The sequence below is a fragment of the Physeter macrocephalus genome, chromosome 4 (genome assembly GCF_002837175.3).
Source record: "Physeter macrocephalus isolate SW-GA chromosome 4, ASM283717v5, whole genome shotgun sequence".
Classification (NCBI taxonomy): Eukaryota; Metazoa; Chordata; class Mammalia; order Artiodactyla; family Physeteridae; genus Physeter; species Physeter macrocephalus.
The window spans coordinates 69490540-69503785 of record NC_041217.1 but is presented as its reverse complement, the minus strand read 5'-3'; the positions used below and the strand labels follow the sequence as shown (position 1 = coordinate 69503785).

Sequence of the window (13246 nt, the reverse complement as noted above, 5' to 3'; positions counted from 1 at the left end):
AGTCAAGGACTTAAGTGGGTTTGTTAGCTGTGCAGTCAGCGTCACAAAGGCATTATCCGACTCTTTGGGGAACACAAAGACCTTTGTGTGCATATCTGTAGGGTAAAAAAACAGAGAGGGGAAATGTCAGCAGCAGAGTTTTTTTAAAAAAACAAAACTCAACTGAGTAAATTTAAAGATCTAATTGTCGTTATTCAATGATTCATGAAATGGGCAGCATCCCGTCTAGCAGATAGAAAGGAACTTTGAAGAACTGTGCAAAATGAAAGCCTTTTATAGACAGTAGAGGGTGGGAAGAGGAAGTTCCTAGCAAAGAGTGGATTATTTCAGGCAAGGTCACCTTCCTATAGAGAAAGAAAGGGGTCTTATTGGGTGGATTACCTCATTAGAGAGGCCAGGTAATTCCATACTGACAGGTTAAAAGTCACATTCCTGGGAGAGGTGAAACTGCAGTTAGGTTAGGTATTGCATCTTGGCTTGCTAACATGGGACTTAACACAAGTGACTCCATTTTAGGTCAGTTGTCTCTTTTTTTAAACGATTCCCCCCTTTTGATCAACCTGAGCTATCTCCAGCTGGTGTGCAGGACCAGAAGTCAAATGGAGTCTTCTTTGACTATGAGATGTGTACCTAAGGTTCAAGTCCCTGGATTTTGGCTGCGATTTGGGTAGTGAGGAGGACCATGAGTCCCTTCCAAAGAGATTCAAGGGCAGTCTTGGTTCTTAGTGATTCCAAATCAGAATGGGAGAAAATTGGAACATTCATTTGGAGATTCATAGGCAAATTCTTAAGGAAAATAGAAGAATTCAGCACCCAGTCCAATTTGCAGATACATAACAAAACCTCAAAGACAATCAACATTATTAGAATTTAATATCTACAAAGGTGCACACATAACTTTTCTCTCTAAAATCACCCCCTTTTTTTTTTTTTTTTTTTGCGGTACGCGGGCCTCCCACCGCTGCGGCCTCTTCCGCTGCGGAGCACAGGCTCCAGACGTGCAGGACCAGCGGCCATGGCTCACGGGCCCAGCGGCTCCGCGGCATGTGGGATCCTCCCGGACCGGGACACGAACCCGCGTCCCCTGCATCGGCAGGCGGACCCCCAACCACTGCGCCACCAGGGAAGCCCCCCAATTTTTAAAAATCAAAGATAACCACAGTGAAACTAATTTATTTTCATTAAACTTGGCCTGATTATTTACATAAATGCAGCAAGAATAGTGATTGACCATATAAGCTCTTTGGAAGACTGCTCCGTTGGAACCCTGTAAGTAAAGTACCAAGCCAATTTTTCCAAGGGGCTTTACTGACTCCAGGAAGTCAACCTTAGTTCCTTAAAAGTGTCTGGTCATATCCGAGTCTATGCACATCTCCCTCAAATATGACATTTCTGTCAAAGCCTCAGTAATATAACCAGTGTTTCCAATTGTATACTGTTACAAGGAGAACAGATTCTTATTGAATTTATGTAAATGACTAACTATAATGCCATGAAAAGAATATTTAAGAATTTTCAAATTTGGGAGAAATCAGGTAGAGAGAAAAAGTAAATGTTTCATCTTTGTTTACAAAGGTATACTTTGCCAAATTGCTTTAAGTCATAGATAGCTTAAGAAAAAAAGGTTTCCTGAAATCTGGAGAAAAAAATATTAAGAAAACAGCAATATTTCAGACAACACAATTATAATCATCTTCCTTAATTCCTTCAGTCCCGTGTAATTAATATTTGTTTGCTTGAATCCAGTTTTTCCATTAGTTCTGTAAATTTTTACTCAATTTAGTTTTATGATGTTAAAGCTATAAGAAACCTGCACTTGTCAAAGTCCTTTCCAATAATCTTTTTGAAGATGAAGCACATTTGCAGAAACACTTTTGCAAAAGCATCTGAGTAAAAAAATAACTGTCTGTAAATGACAAAAAACTTTAAAATGCCCATCGTTAAAGATCTGTTGAGAGCTCATTATAATGGAATTGACAAGGAAATTTGGTTATTTCTGTGACATACAATGTTTTAAGATAAGACTGGAATTATGACTGATAATCATTACACCAGGATATGTCAGATTTCTAGGAATTCACAAAATTTTATAAAATTTATAGCATATGCAAATACAACATAAAGAAGGCTTAGTATTACTTCTTCTTTGACAATGCTTCCAATATAATTTAATATATCAAATAAGCCTAATTTGTTTAACATCTCCTTTTTATAAGGAGAGAGAACAAGTGTTTTGAGATTTCCCAGGGGTCCTCTGGAATATCTCAAAGTTACTTTGAGGTCAAAATGATTTCATTTAGAATAAGATTTGCGGGAAGTTTGTCAAAAATATTAAAAGATTGTAAAGCCCTTGGTCAAATAGGATCATAGGTCACTGCAAAACAATACTTAGTTATCCATTTAACCATAATGACAATTAAAGACTACAAGGCAAATACAGAAAGTTAAATAGTTGTAAAGGAAAAATGTAGCGATTTTAATAGAGAAGACTCAGCTTTCTTAACTAATCAAAAGACACGATAAAGATAGCACAGGAAATTATTTTGACAAGACACAAAATCTTTGTTTTCTAGGCAAATTACTTGAGAGGTAAGAAAAAAAAAACTTTTACAATCTCTTATCAAGAGCACACCAATAGTTCAATAAAACTTTATTGTTTTCACAGAGAGAAAAGCAGATTCTAATTTTGTACCTGCTTCCTTTTAATATTAAAATTTATTCACTCTATTAAATTCATTTCCATCTTAGCAAGTCTTGACCATGCATAAAATCCCTTACCAAAGATTCCTTTTTCACAAACCTTCTACAACTTTCTTCTTTACATTCATATTTTGTCCTGTGTTTTTTTCTCTCTCCCATTCTGAAATAAGCAGTCTCTCTTTAGGACAAAATTACTTTACTTTCATTCAACAAAATGCTTTTTCATTCTTCATACCTTCTTTTACTGAAAACACACATATTATTTTCTTTACATATGGAGATATTCATCTCATTATTTCTGTTTTTAACCCTTAGAAAATTTAAGATTTAGTGAAATAAAGAAGTAAATAGTTGTGAACTGTCTTTTACTTTAGCATTTTGTGGCTTGGCAAATGTATAAATACTTTTTATTGTTTTTAGAAATATCTGCTTTTTCATAGTAAATTCCTCAGTGTGGCACAAAACATGTTTATTAATAGAACCAAACATCTTTAGCTCCTCTGTAAAAGGAAGCCAAAAGTGGATAAATCTATGTTCGGTAATTAATGTTTCAGTATTTTATCTTATTTGGAAATGATCTAAACATATATATATATTTTTTTTTTGTGGTACGTGGGCCTCTCACTGTTGTGGCCTCTCCCATTGTGGAGCACAGGCTCTGGACGCGCAGGCTCAGCGGCCATGGCTCACGGGCCCAGCCGCTCTGCGGCATGTGGGATCTTCCCGGATCAGGGCACGAACCCGTGTGCCCTGCATCGGCAGGCGGATTCTCAACCACTGCGCCACCAGGGAAGCCCTGGAAATGATCTAAATAATTAATGACCGTCCATAATTTAGTTTAACCTAGCAAAACTTGAAGGTGTTAGTTTACCAAAAAGATTTGGGGAAATGATTTTATTTTTCTTAAAAAAAATTTTTTTTTGGTATTTTAAAATTTTTTTGTTTTTTTACTTTAAAAAAATTTTGGGGGGGGAAACTATTTTAAAAGTTCACCTAAAAACTTTTTTCCCACTTACATCTATTTAATTCACTTCTTCTCAACAATTTGTTTACTCACGAAAATTTCATCATACCAAGTTATTTCTCTTGCTGACAAATTTTGAAAAAGAGATGACATGAACTTATTTGACTAGTAAACCCAGGTAGAATAAAAGTTGTATGTTTGCTTTTTTTTTCTTTTTTTTTTTTCGGTACGTGGGCCTCTCACTGTTGTGGCCTCTCCCGGTGCAGAGCACAGGCTCTGGACGCGCAGGCTCAGCGGCCATGGCTCATGGGCCTAGCCTCTCCACAGCATGTGGGATCTTCCTGGACCGGGGCACGAACCCGTATCCCCTGCATATGCAAGCGGACTCTCAACCACTGCGCCACCAGGGAAGCCCTGCATTATTTTTAATGTTGGAACTCTGAAGATATAACTCTGTAGACATTTTAATTAAACCAACAAGCTCGAATTATCATTAATATTCAATATTTTCCCAGATTGTGTGAACTTGAAAAGCATTTGGGTCAGTTTCTATTATATTCCTGAAAATTTTAGAAACACTTTATTTAAGTGCCTAATTTTCTTTAAGCCAATTAAATAGTGCTATTTTACAGATTAATTTTTGGCAATATTATCCATAGGTAGAAAAATACCATACATCTGCAACACAAATATATAGAGAGACACACATAAGTGACAGAGGCAAACAGAGACTTTATAGCTTTCATTTTAATATTACTGCCACTATTCAGGTACAATAATACACAGTTCACTAGTTATAAAAAAGCTGGATTTAAGTTGTTATGGTAGATAGAATAAGTTAAGGTTACCTGCTCAGATGGCTAAAACTTTTTAATAATATTTGTGGAGAAGACACTGTAAAGATTTTTCATTCACCTAAGTTTTAAATGACCTCTTCCTCTTTTGTTTTCCCCCTAATAAGAATTACCTCCCTAGAGTTTGTAGTTTAAAGAGATTGGCCTAGAAAATAATTCCTGGAGAAGACCAGGTAGGACATTTACACCTCAAAGGTACAGGGAAGGAATGCAAGTTCCTCTGAGAAGAACTTTGCTTCTTAAAGCCAGAATTTTTACAATATTTATTTGAGATAAATATGGGAAGTTTCAGGATTGGTAAAAAGAACAGGCGGGCTTTGAACTGTTTCTAGGAAAGATAAGGGCAGTTGCTCTTAATTCCTCAAAGAATTGGGTTGCAGCCTAAAAAATACCAAGGGGCTAATCCTCCCATCTAGCCATATTATCTTCAGTTGCTCCCCTCCCGTCTCAGGTACATAGTTTTGTTTCTGGCAGTATTGAACGCCTCTTGGATGTGTCTAAGAGGTGTCCCCCAAAGAGGCTGCAAAAGATATTTTATTCCCCTCTCCACAGAGATCCAGGAGAGCTGTCTCTGATAAGAATTTTTACCTTTTGCTGGCTTCTGCCAGTTTTCCCAAGATCCCCTCTGCAAGCTCCAGTATCTATCAGAATTTGGCAAAGTTTTTAATTAATTTTAATTTAGTTTCCCTTTGGATGTTTAAAGGAATAACATAGGAGTTTACCAGAAAAATCCCTCAGAGTCTCATCAACTCTGGGAGGGACCCATATGGGGCCCTCCACTGAAGGTAGACATGGGGTCTGTAAGGCCACTTTGGTTTACGGTAATGTAAAGACAATTTAGACAGAGGATCAGTAGACTCTGAGTACTCAATTAAAGGAGATAAAGAGGAATAGTAGGAATCACATCAATCTTAGACTTTTGTATTAGGTATTTCTTGTATCTTTTTCATTAGCCTTTTGCAATGCATTTTTCAGTGAAGCTAGTTTGGAATTTTGAAGCCTTTTGGAGACTTCTGCATGCTGATTAAAATTGGTATCTTATTCTATTTGTTTGATTTGGGAACCCTTACTTTCAGGTGCACTTCTTGAACAATCGTATCTAATTGGAACATTCCCCATAATGGCCACTGTAATTCTGGATTGTTTTTAGTAAGGTTTTGCCATTTTTGTAGGTATTTATATCTTCTAGCAGTATAGTTCATAGACATAAAGTAAGCAGGTGTGCTGGAAGGCAGCGTGCTCAACTCTTTTGAATTCAAGGATTCTTTTTTTTTTTTTTTTAATTAAGACTTTGGGTCTCTCAGAGGCAAATTAATATCTAAGAGGGATGCGCCACTGGGTTGGGGATTGTGTGGTGTTTTACAGTGTACCTTCTAGTATGGAAATTTTCTTGAGGTTGGCAGGTAATCTAGTGTCAATATAAACTGTCCCATGACCAACTTATCCTAACACGGGAGTTTAGTTATGTGGTGAGCACTCTAACAGCTTTTAAGTGCCTTAGCCATGCTCACCAATTTTGTGGGTTTTTTTTTTCTTTTTTACTTCTATGAATCCCATTAGCAATAGCCTTTATTTACTAGACTCAGTTTAGCTTAAGTCAGACCCAGTATGATCTGAAACCCAGTCCAGTTTTTCAGCTGGTAACAACCAGCAGTTCCCAATGTGGAATTTGGGGGTTGGAGAAAGGACTGAATCAGCAGACCCCCAAGAATAGGAACTGCAGACTGGGGTTCCACACAACGGAGAACTCCAGACTGAGCCATTGGTCATTCCCAACATGGAATCTGGGGACAGAACCAAGGGCTGAGGTTTCCAATCAAATAGGGAACTGACTGGCAAGCCAATTAGATCAGGAGCTTGATGCAAAGAGAGCAGAGCTCAGAACATAGAGCAACTTACCCAGGGCCCTTCTGAAAAGGACAGAACTCCAAAAGGTCTGAGGGTACAACGCCCGTGTTTCTTGTTTCAGAAGATCTTGGAAGGGCTCTGTGGATTCCATCGCTGACACCAAATCTGCTAAATTAAGTCAGATTCAACTGAGTACATTTAAAGATCTAACTGGCTTTAATTCAATGATTCATGAAGCAGGCAGCCAGCCATCTAGCAGACAGAAAGGAATTTCGAAGAGCTGTACCAAATGAAAGGGGTAGGAAGAGGAAGTTTCTAATGAAGAGTAGATTATTTCAGGCAAGGTCACCTTTCTATGGGGGAAGGAAAGGGTCTTATCGGGTGGGTTACCTCTAGTCCTAACCAAGTAATTTCAGATTGACTGGTGAAAGGTCACATTTTGGGGAGAGGCTGAAGCTGCAATTAGGTTAGTTATTAGGTCTTGGTTTGCTGACGTGGGGCTTAACACAAGTGACTCCATTTGGGGCCTGTTGTCTCTTTTCTAACCTTGTTAGGCCACAAACATGTATTCTCTCACTATGTATAGAGAGATTGGATTTAGAAACCACAGACTGCCCTCTTTCCCAGAACACAACCCCTCCCCCACTCTGACTATTTTCCCTAACTTGGCTTTGCATAGGTAGCCCTGATACAAGAGCCCAGCGCCCACCTGAAGCAGTGCCTACCTGTCTGGGAAAAAGCACTAGGGAGGCTAATGATAACCAGGAAACACAGTGACAGCTTCTCCATGTTCCCTCCCTGCAGTCACTGTGCCCAGAATCTAGGATATTCTCCTGGAAAGAGTATCAACGGCTGAGCTATCCGGGACTTGGACGCCTGAAATCCTCTGACTCAGGTCTGCTCCACTTTGACCTTATAAGTGCAATAGTCAGATTGTCTCAGCTGATGGTTAAATGCTTTTCCAAAATCACTCCTTGGAGCCATAAATCAAAGCTCTAAGAGCAAACAAACCAAGACAAATCACAAAACAAGAGATCAATATGGATTATTTATTAGAGACTCCATGGTGCCTACTGGTGCTCCAACAGCTCTGTGTGGCAGTGGTTTGTGAATTAAAACAGTCACACCCTGTGAATCCATTCTGGAGAAATGCTGTTAAAAGTTTGGGGGTGGGGGAGACATTTTACTCACAAAGGCAACCATAACACCGCTTAGGATAGTGAAAAATTAGAAAACTGGGGCATATTTAAGGAAACTGGATACATCTACATCACTAAATGGAATGGATAGTCCTTTTAAGTATTGGTTGGTTGTGAATTTTATGCTACAACATGTAAAAATGCTTATAATAGTATAATATGGGAAAAAATAGCATAAATTTGTTTATACACTATTTTTTAAATGAAGTAACTCGTTTAGAAAAAAATCTATTAGGGATACCCCCAAAAAAGTAAGTGTCCTTATCACAGTAATGAAATTATTGTATGAAGGATATTTTTCTCTCATTAACAACATTTCCATAATGTAGTTATATTGCTTATAAAATAAAGTGTGTGTGTGTGTGTGTGTGTGTGTGTGTGTGTGTGTGTGTGTGATTAAGAAGCAAGGAAAGAGAGAATAGAATAAAGATAAGTAGTCCTTGAAGCCCCAAAAGCTACTGTTTTGTTTTATGAATAGGACACCCAGTCTGTGGCTCTTTGGCTTTAACCCCAAAACATTATAATTTCATGTAAAAAGAATCTTGAGCTTATTCATCATGAGTTTTCCCATTGACATTCAATGAGAAATTGATAATAGACATTATTTATTATTTGACTGGGAGAACTAACTGACATGTGGATAGCACATTCTAAACACACAAGAGAAAAGAACTATTGCAAATGATAGTATTGATACATTTCTGGAAAGGTTTGTTTTCTAATGGTGTATAGTTAAATTTTCTTTTAAATTACCCTTTCCCAAACTCTTTGCATCTTATTTTTTAAAAGATAAGACTGACTTAATGTAATTGCTGCAAAGATTTTTCTCTTCTTACTGTAACCATTTGCCCACTTAAAGATATATGCATAATTTGAAGAGAACAAAATATATATAATAGGTAAAAATTGGGACAAAGAAGGAAGGTGTTTTCCCAGTACCCAAACTGCCTTCTCATTAGCATTGGGCTCCCCAGGTAAGTCAAAAGAAGGCACCTACAAGTATGATGGGTGGACTCTTTGGAAATGTTATTGATTTCAAGGAGCCCATCACATTATCAGATCTATGTCCATAATGGATATTCTGAACACGGCTTAAAATTGAAAAAGAGAGAGAGGCAGAGAGACATAGAAATAGGGAGAGTGAGAGTTAAAGCAATAGAAAGAGAAGAGAGAGAAAAAGGAAGAGAGAATTTGAAAGACCTTCCGGATGAACCATTTCACAAGCCACCCCTGGTTCCAGTAATCTGCCAAGACAGCACTGTAACCACTCATGCCATATGACAGAGCCTTTGGTGAACTTTACCAGAAGAGAGGTATAATAGATCAGTTTGCCATGTGACGTTTTCCCTGCTCACATATGTTTGTTTGGGAGGCTTCTCCTCTCTTCCTTTTACAGTTCATGATGTCCCTGTAAAAATACTTAAATATTTCAGCTTTTCTAGACATCTTGGCACTTTGGTTTCTCCCTGATTTAAAGCCCCAGTAGATCAGAAAAACATTTCAATTGTAGAGACCCCAAGTATCTACTGGGGATAAAGAAAAACATTGCAAGACAATGTTTGTTATCTTGTTATCACAGTGCAGCTTTAATGAATAAATAAGAGCATGGTACATATAGAGCTATCATTTTATTTAATCCTCGAGTACCTACAACTCTAGACTCCAGTGTCTAAAGAGCAAGTTCGGCATGCTCTCACAGTTCAATCTGGAACCACTATAACATGGGGAAAAGAGGAAGCAACGGACATGTCTGTCAGAAACAACACAACCAGTCAGAGACAACAGTAGTCTTTTCAAAGCCATTACTCAGCCTAGAACAGTGGTTCTCCAGCCCCCACTGTTGGAGATTCAGCTGCACATTGTAATCAACTAAGGAGCTTTAAAAATACTGATGCCTGTATACCCAGACAAAACAATAATTCAAAAAGATACGTGCACCCCTATATTCATAGCAGCACTATTCACAGAAGCCAAAACATGGAAACAACCTAAATGTCCATCAACAGATGAATGGAGGAAGAAGATGTGGTACGTATATACAATGGAATATTACCCAGCCATAAAAAAGAATGAAATAATGCCATTTGCAGCAACATGGATGCGACTAGAGATTATCATACTACGTGAAGTAAGTCAGAAAGAGAAAGGCAAATACCATATGATATCACTTATATGTGGAATCTAAAATATGCCACAAATGAACCTATCTACAAAACAGAAACAGACTCAGACACAGAGAACACACTTGTGGTTGCCAAAGGAGAGGGAAGGACTGGAGGTTTGGGATTAGCAGATGTAAACTATTATATATAGGATGAATAAAGAACAAGGTCCTTCTGTATAGCACAGGGAACTATATTCAATATTCTGTGATAAACCATAATGGAAAATAATAATTTTAAAAAAGAATGTCTCTATGTTTGTAACTGAGTCACTTTGCTGTACAGGAGAGATTTGCACAACATTGTAAATCAACTACACTGCAATTTAAAAAAATTAAATTAAACAAAAAATACTGATGCCTGGATCTCACCAGCAGAGAATCTGCTGTAATAATCTGGGGTGTGACCTGGAAAACTGGATTTTTAAATGCTCCCCAAGTGATTGTAATATTAGCATCTAAATTTGAGAATCATTGTCCTAAAGAATTTCTCATATGATTCCGTACCCTTGATGAATGCTTCCTAGAATATGAAATGATGTCTAAGGGCACACCTAACAGTGGAAAAGGTAGGGGCTTCCAAGTCAAAGAACTTCGATAGTGTGTCAAGGGCATAGTTTGCCTAATGTTATGTTGATGCCAAAGCTGAATAGGATTTTTATGTGCAATCCATTCTCCCAAACATAAAATAACAAAATGAAAAGTTGGGAAATTGCCAGTGCCCCAAAAAAGGTAGTTTACATGCTGGATATATGACATCCTGGAATGGCTTCTCCATGAGAAAACATGCATGCATCCCCATCCCCTCCCTACTCCACTAGGGGTGTAAGTAGAGCGTATGAACTTTTACTGCCTGCGGCAGTAGAAAACAGTGGTTAGAAGCATGGGGCTCTGTAGTCAGACTGCCTAGGTTCAATCCCAACTCTGGGCAAGTTAATTAACCTCTCTGGACTTCAGTTTCCTCATCTGTAAAATGAGGACTATAAAATAGTACTTGCCTCATAGGTTGTCATTAAACAAATAAATATATCTAAAGGACTTTAGAGCAGTGCATGAAAAGTGGTAAGAGCTCAGTATGTGTAAGGTGTTTTTAAGACTGTTTGTGATCTTCCCTGTGTGCTTAAGCAATTACCATCCTGGGAGTGGCGGTGGAAACTTACAAGATTACTTATCTGTGTGTATTAAAGGACATGGGGTAGAGGGATGAAACTGAATGGGTCTTCAGGTAATGCACCAGAGGCAGGGCAAGGGGATAGATAACCTGACTCAAGATGTGCTAGATCCTTCTTTAAAGATCACCACCTGCCTTCAAGCTTATTGGGAGCCAGGCATGTCTTCCAGATAAGACATCTGAGCTGCCAGGAAGACACTAAAGTGATGGTTCTAAAAACATATTGGGCAAAAGAGCTTGTGAATTGCAGATTCCTGGGCTCTATATCCAGAGACTCTAATCTGGTAGGTCTGAGGTCAATGAATCTACAATAAACACCTGAGGTGATGATGCTGCTTGTATTAAGCAGCCCACAATTTAAGAATCACTGGACCAGGCAATCTAGGAACTTTGAGCTAGGAATCTGCATTTTCTGAAGAAGAAGGCTAGCAAGGCCACTTAATCCACTTTGTGTTACAGGAGAAATGAAAAGATGCATAGATAAGATGGAGGCAGAGAACAGCAAGGAAGGCATACAGGCAAGTTTTGCCAATCCACCTGAGACTAGAGGTTGGTTATCTTAGGATAAAGTTACTTAGAAATCAACACAGCACTTCTCTTCTTTCCCTGGGAGTCGAAGGATCAGAAATCCATGCTTTTGAAACCTCATTTGCGTTTTCTTTTTTTTTCTTTTTGGCCACATGGCTCGCAGGATCTTAGTTCCCCAACCAGGAATTGAACCCAGGTCAACCACCAAGAAATTCCCTGGGTATTTTTTCTTTCCTTAGTTGTTCCGCGGCATGGGGGATCTTCCCGTACCAGGGCTCGAACCCGTGTCCCCCTGCATTAGCAGGTGGATTCTTTTCTTTTTTTTTTTTTTTTTTTTTTTTTTGTGGTATGCGGGCCTCTCACTGCCGTGGCCTCTCCCGTTGCGAAGCACAGGCTCCGGACGCACAGGCCCAGCAGCCATGGCTCACCGGCCTATCAGCTCCGCGGCACGTGGGATCCTCCCGGACCGGGGCACGAACCCGTGTCCCCTGCATCGGCAGGCGGACTCACAACCACTGCTCCACCAGGGAAGCCCTCCCTGGGTATTTTTATTTTTGGTGTTGTCGTTTTAATGATCTGGAGTAGTTTGCTTTTTTTTTTTTTTTCTTTGTCAATCCTTGCTTCCGTGGAGATCAAACTTAGTGATAGTGAAAAACATAGGGAAAAAAATCACAGACTTACCATCGTACCTAATTTGTCAACTGGTACTCCAAATCCATTTCCATCAGGCTCAGTGCCATTTCTGAGGAGGCTTGTAGTCTTTCCTCCAGGCTCTGGATGGACCACAGGGAAGGGTCCTCAACCACTCATCTGGCTGGAGACCATGCAAGGCTTATCATTATGCCCAATGATCCAATATTTCTCCCCAACACAGGGAGATTTTAGGTGCCTGATCTGCACATCACCATGTTGCATCCTCTGCTAAGGTGCTCACACTTGGGTCACTTCAGGCCTGGACCTGAAGGCCTGGCTCATATTCTTATACCAGCATGGCTATTTTCACTCTTCAGAGGAAAGTGTCCTATCAGGTAGCAGCCTCCAGCATCTGCCTATGGTTTTACATTTATAATCTCTGACATATGCAATTGGTCTACCCACAATGTTTGGCTGTAAATGTACTAAAGTATCTCTTCATGCTACTGCCCTTGTCACACCTAAGCTTCATTGATAGAAGTGTATAAATCCATTCTCCTACCGCTTTAAAGGAAAGAAATGTTTATTGTCTACTGTGCATGTGGTCTCCATATAGCTTATTTTTCTCAAGGAAGCCCTATACAGTAGTTTTTATTGTAGGTTTTATATATCATTTGGTCCTCTTTTTTTTTTTAATGTCAAGTTGAATTTAGGCTTTATAGCTTTTTTTTTTATTCATTTTTTGGCCACGTTGGGTCTTTGTTGCCATGCGCAGGCTTTCTCTAGTTGCAGCGAGTGGGGGCTACTCTTCGTTGCAGTGCGCAGGCTCTAGGTGCACAGGTTTCAGTTGTTGTAGTGCATGGGCTTCAGTAGTTGTGGCTGACGGGCTCTAGAGCGCAGGCTCAGTAGTTGTGGTGCACAGGCTCTGCGGCATGTGGGATCTTCCCGGACCAGGGCTCGAACCCATGTCCCCTGCACTGGCAGGTGGATTCGTAACCACTGCACCTCCAGGGAAGTCCCTCTGTCTTTTTAACTTGAGACTTAATACCTGATTTTACTTCTGGACAAACTGGATGCATGATCCCTGCTATAAAGGAAAACCAGTGCTAATGACATGGCTTCATTAACATCAGCTAGAAGTGGCCTTCCTGGATAATTGATCTTACTCTCCATTTACTGTGACAAAGA

The 13246-nt window shown here is 39.3% G+C and overlaps 1 protein-coding gene across 1 annotated transcript in view; it reads right to left on the bottom strand.

Annotated features, from left to right (window-relative positions):
* The window catches only part of LOC114486168 (C-reactive protein-like), a 60942-nt gene that overhangs the window by 1594 nt on the left and 46102 nt on the right, over positions 1–13246 (bottom strand). Inside the window, 2 exon segments of the mRNA XM_028488750.2 lie at positions 1–95; positions 6418–6534. Of these exon segments, the coding sequence (XP_028344551.1) occupies positions 1–95; positions 6418–6517 (195 nt within the window). The 5' untranslated portion in view covers positions 6518–6534.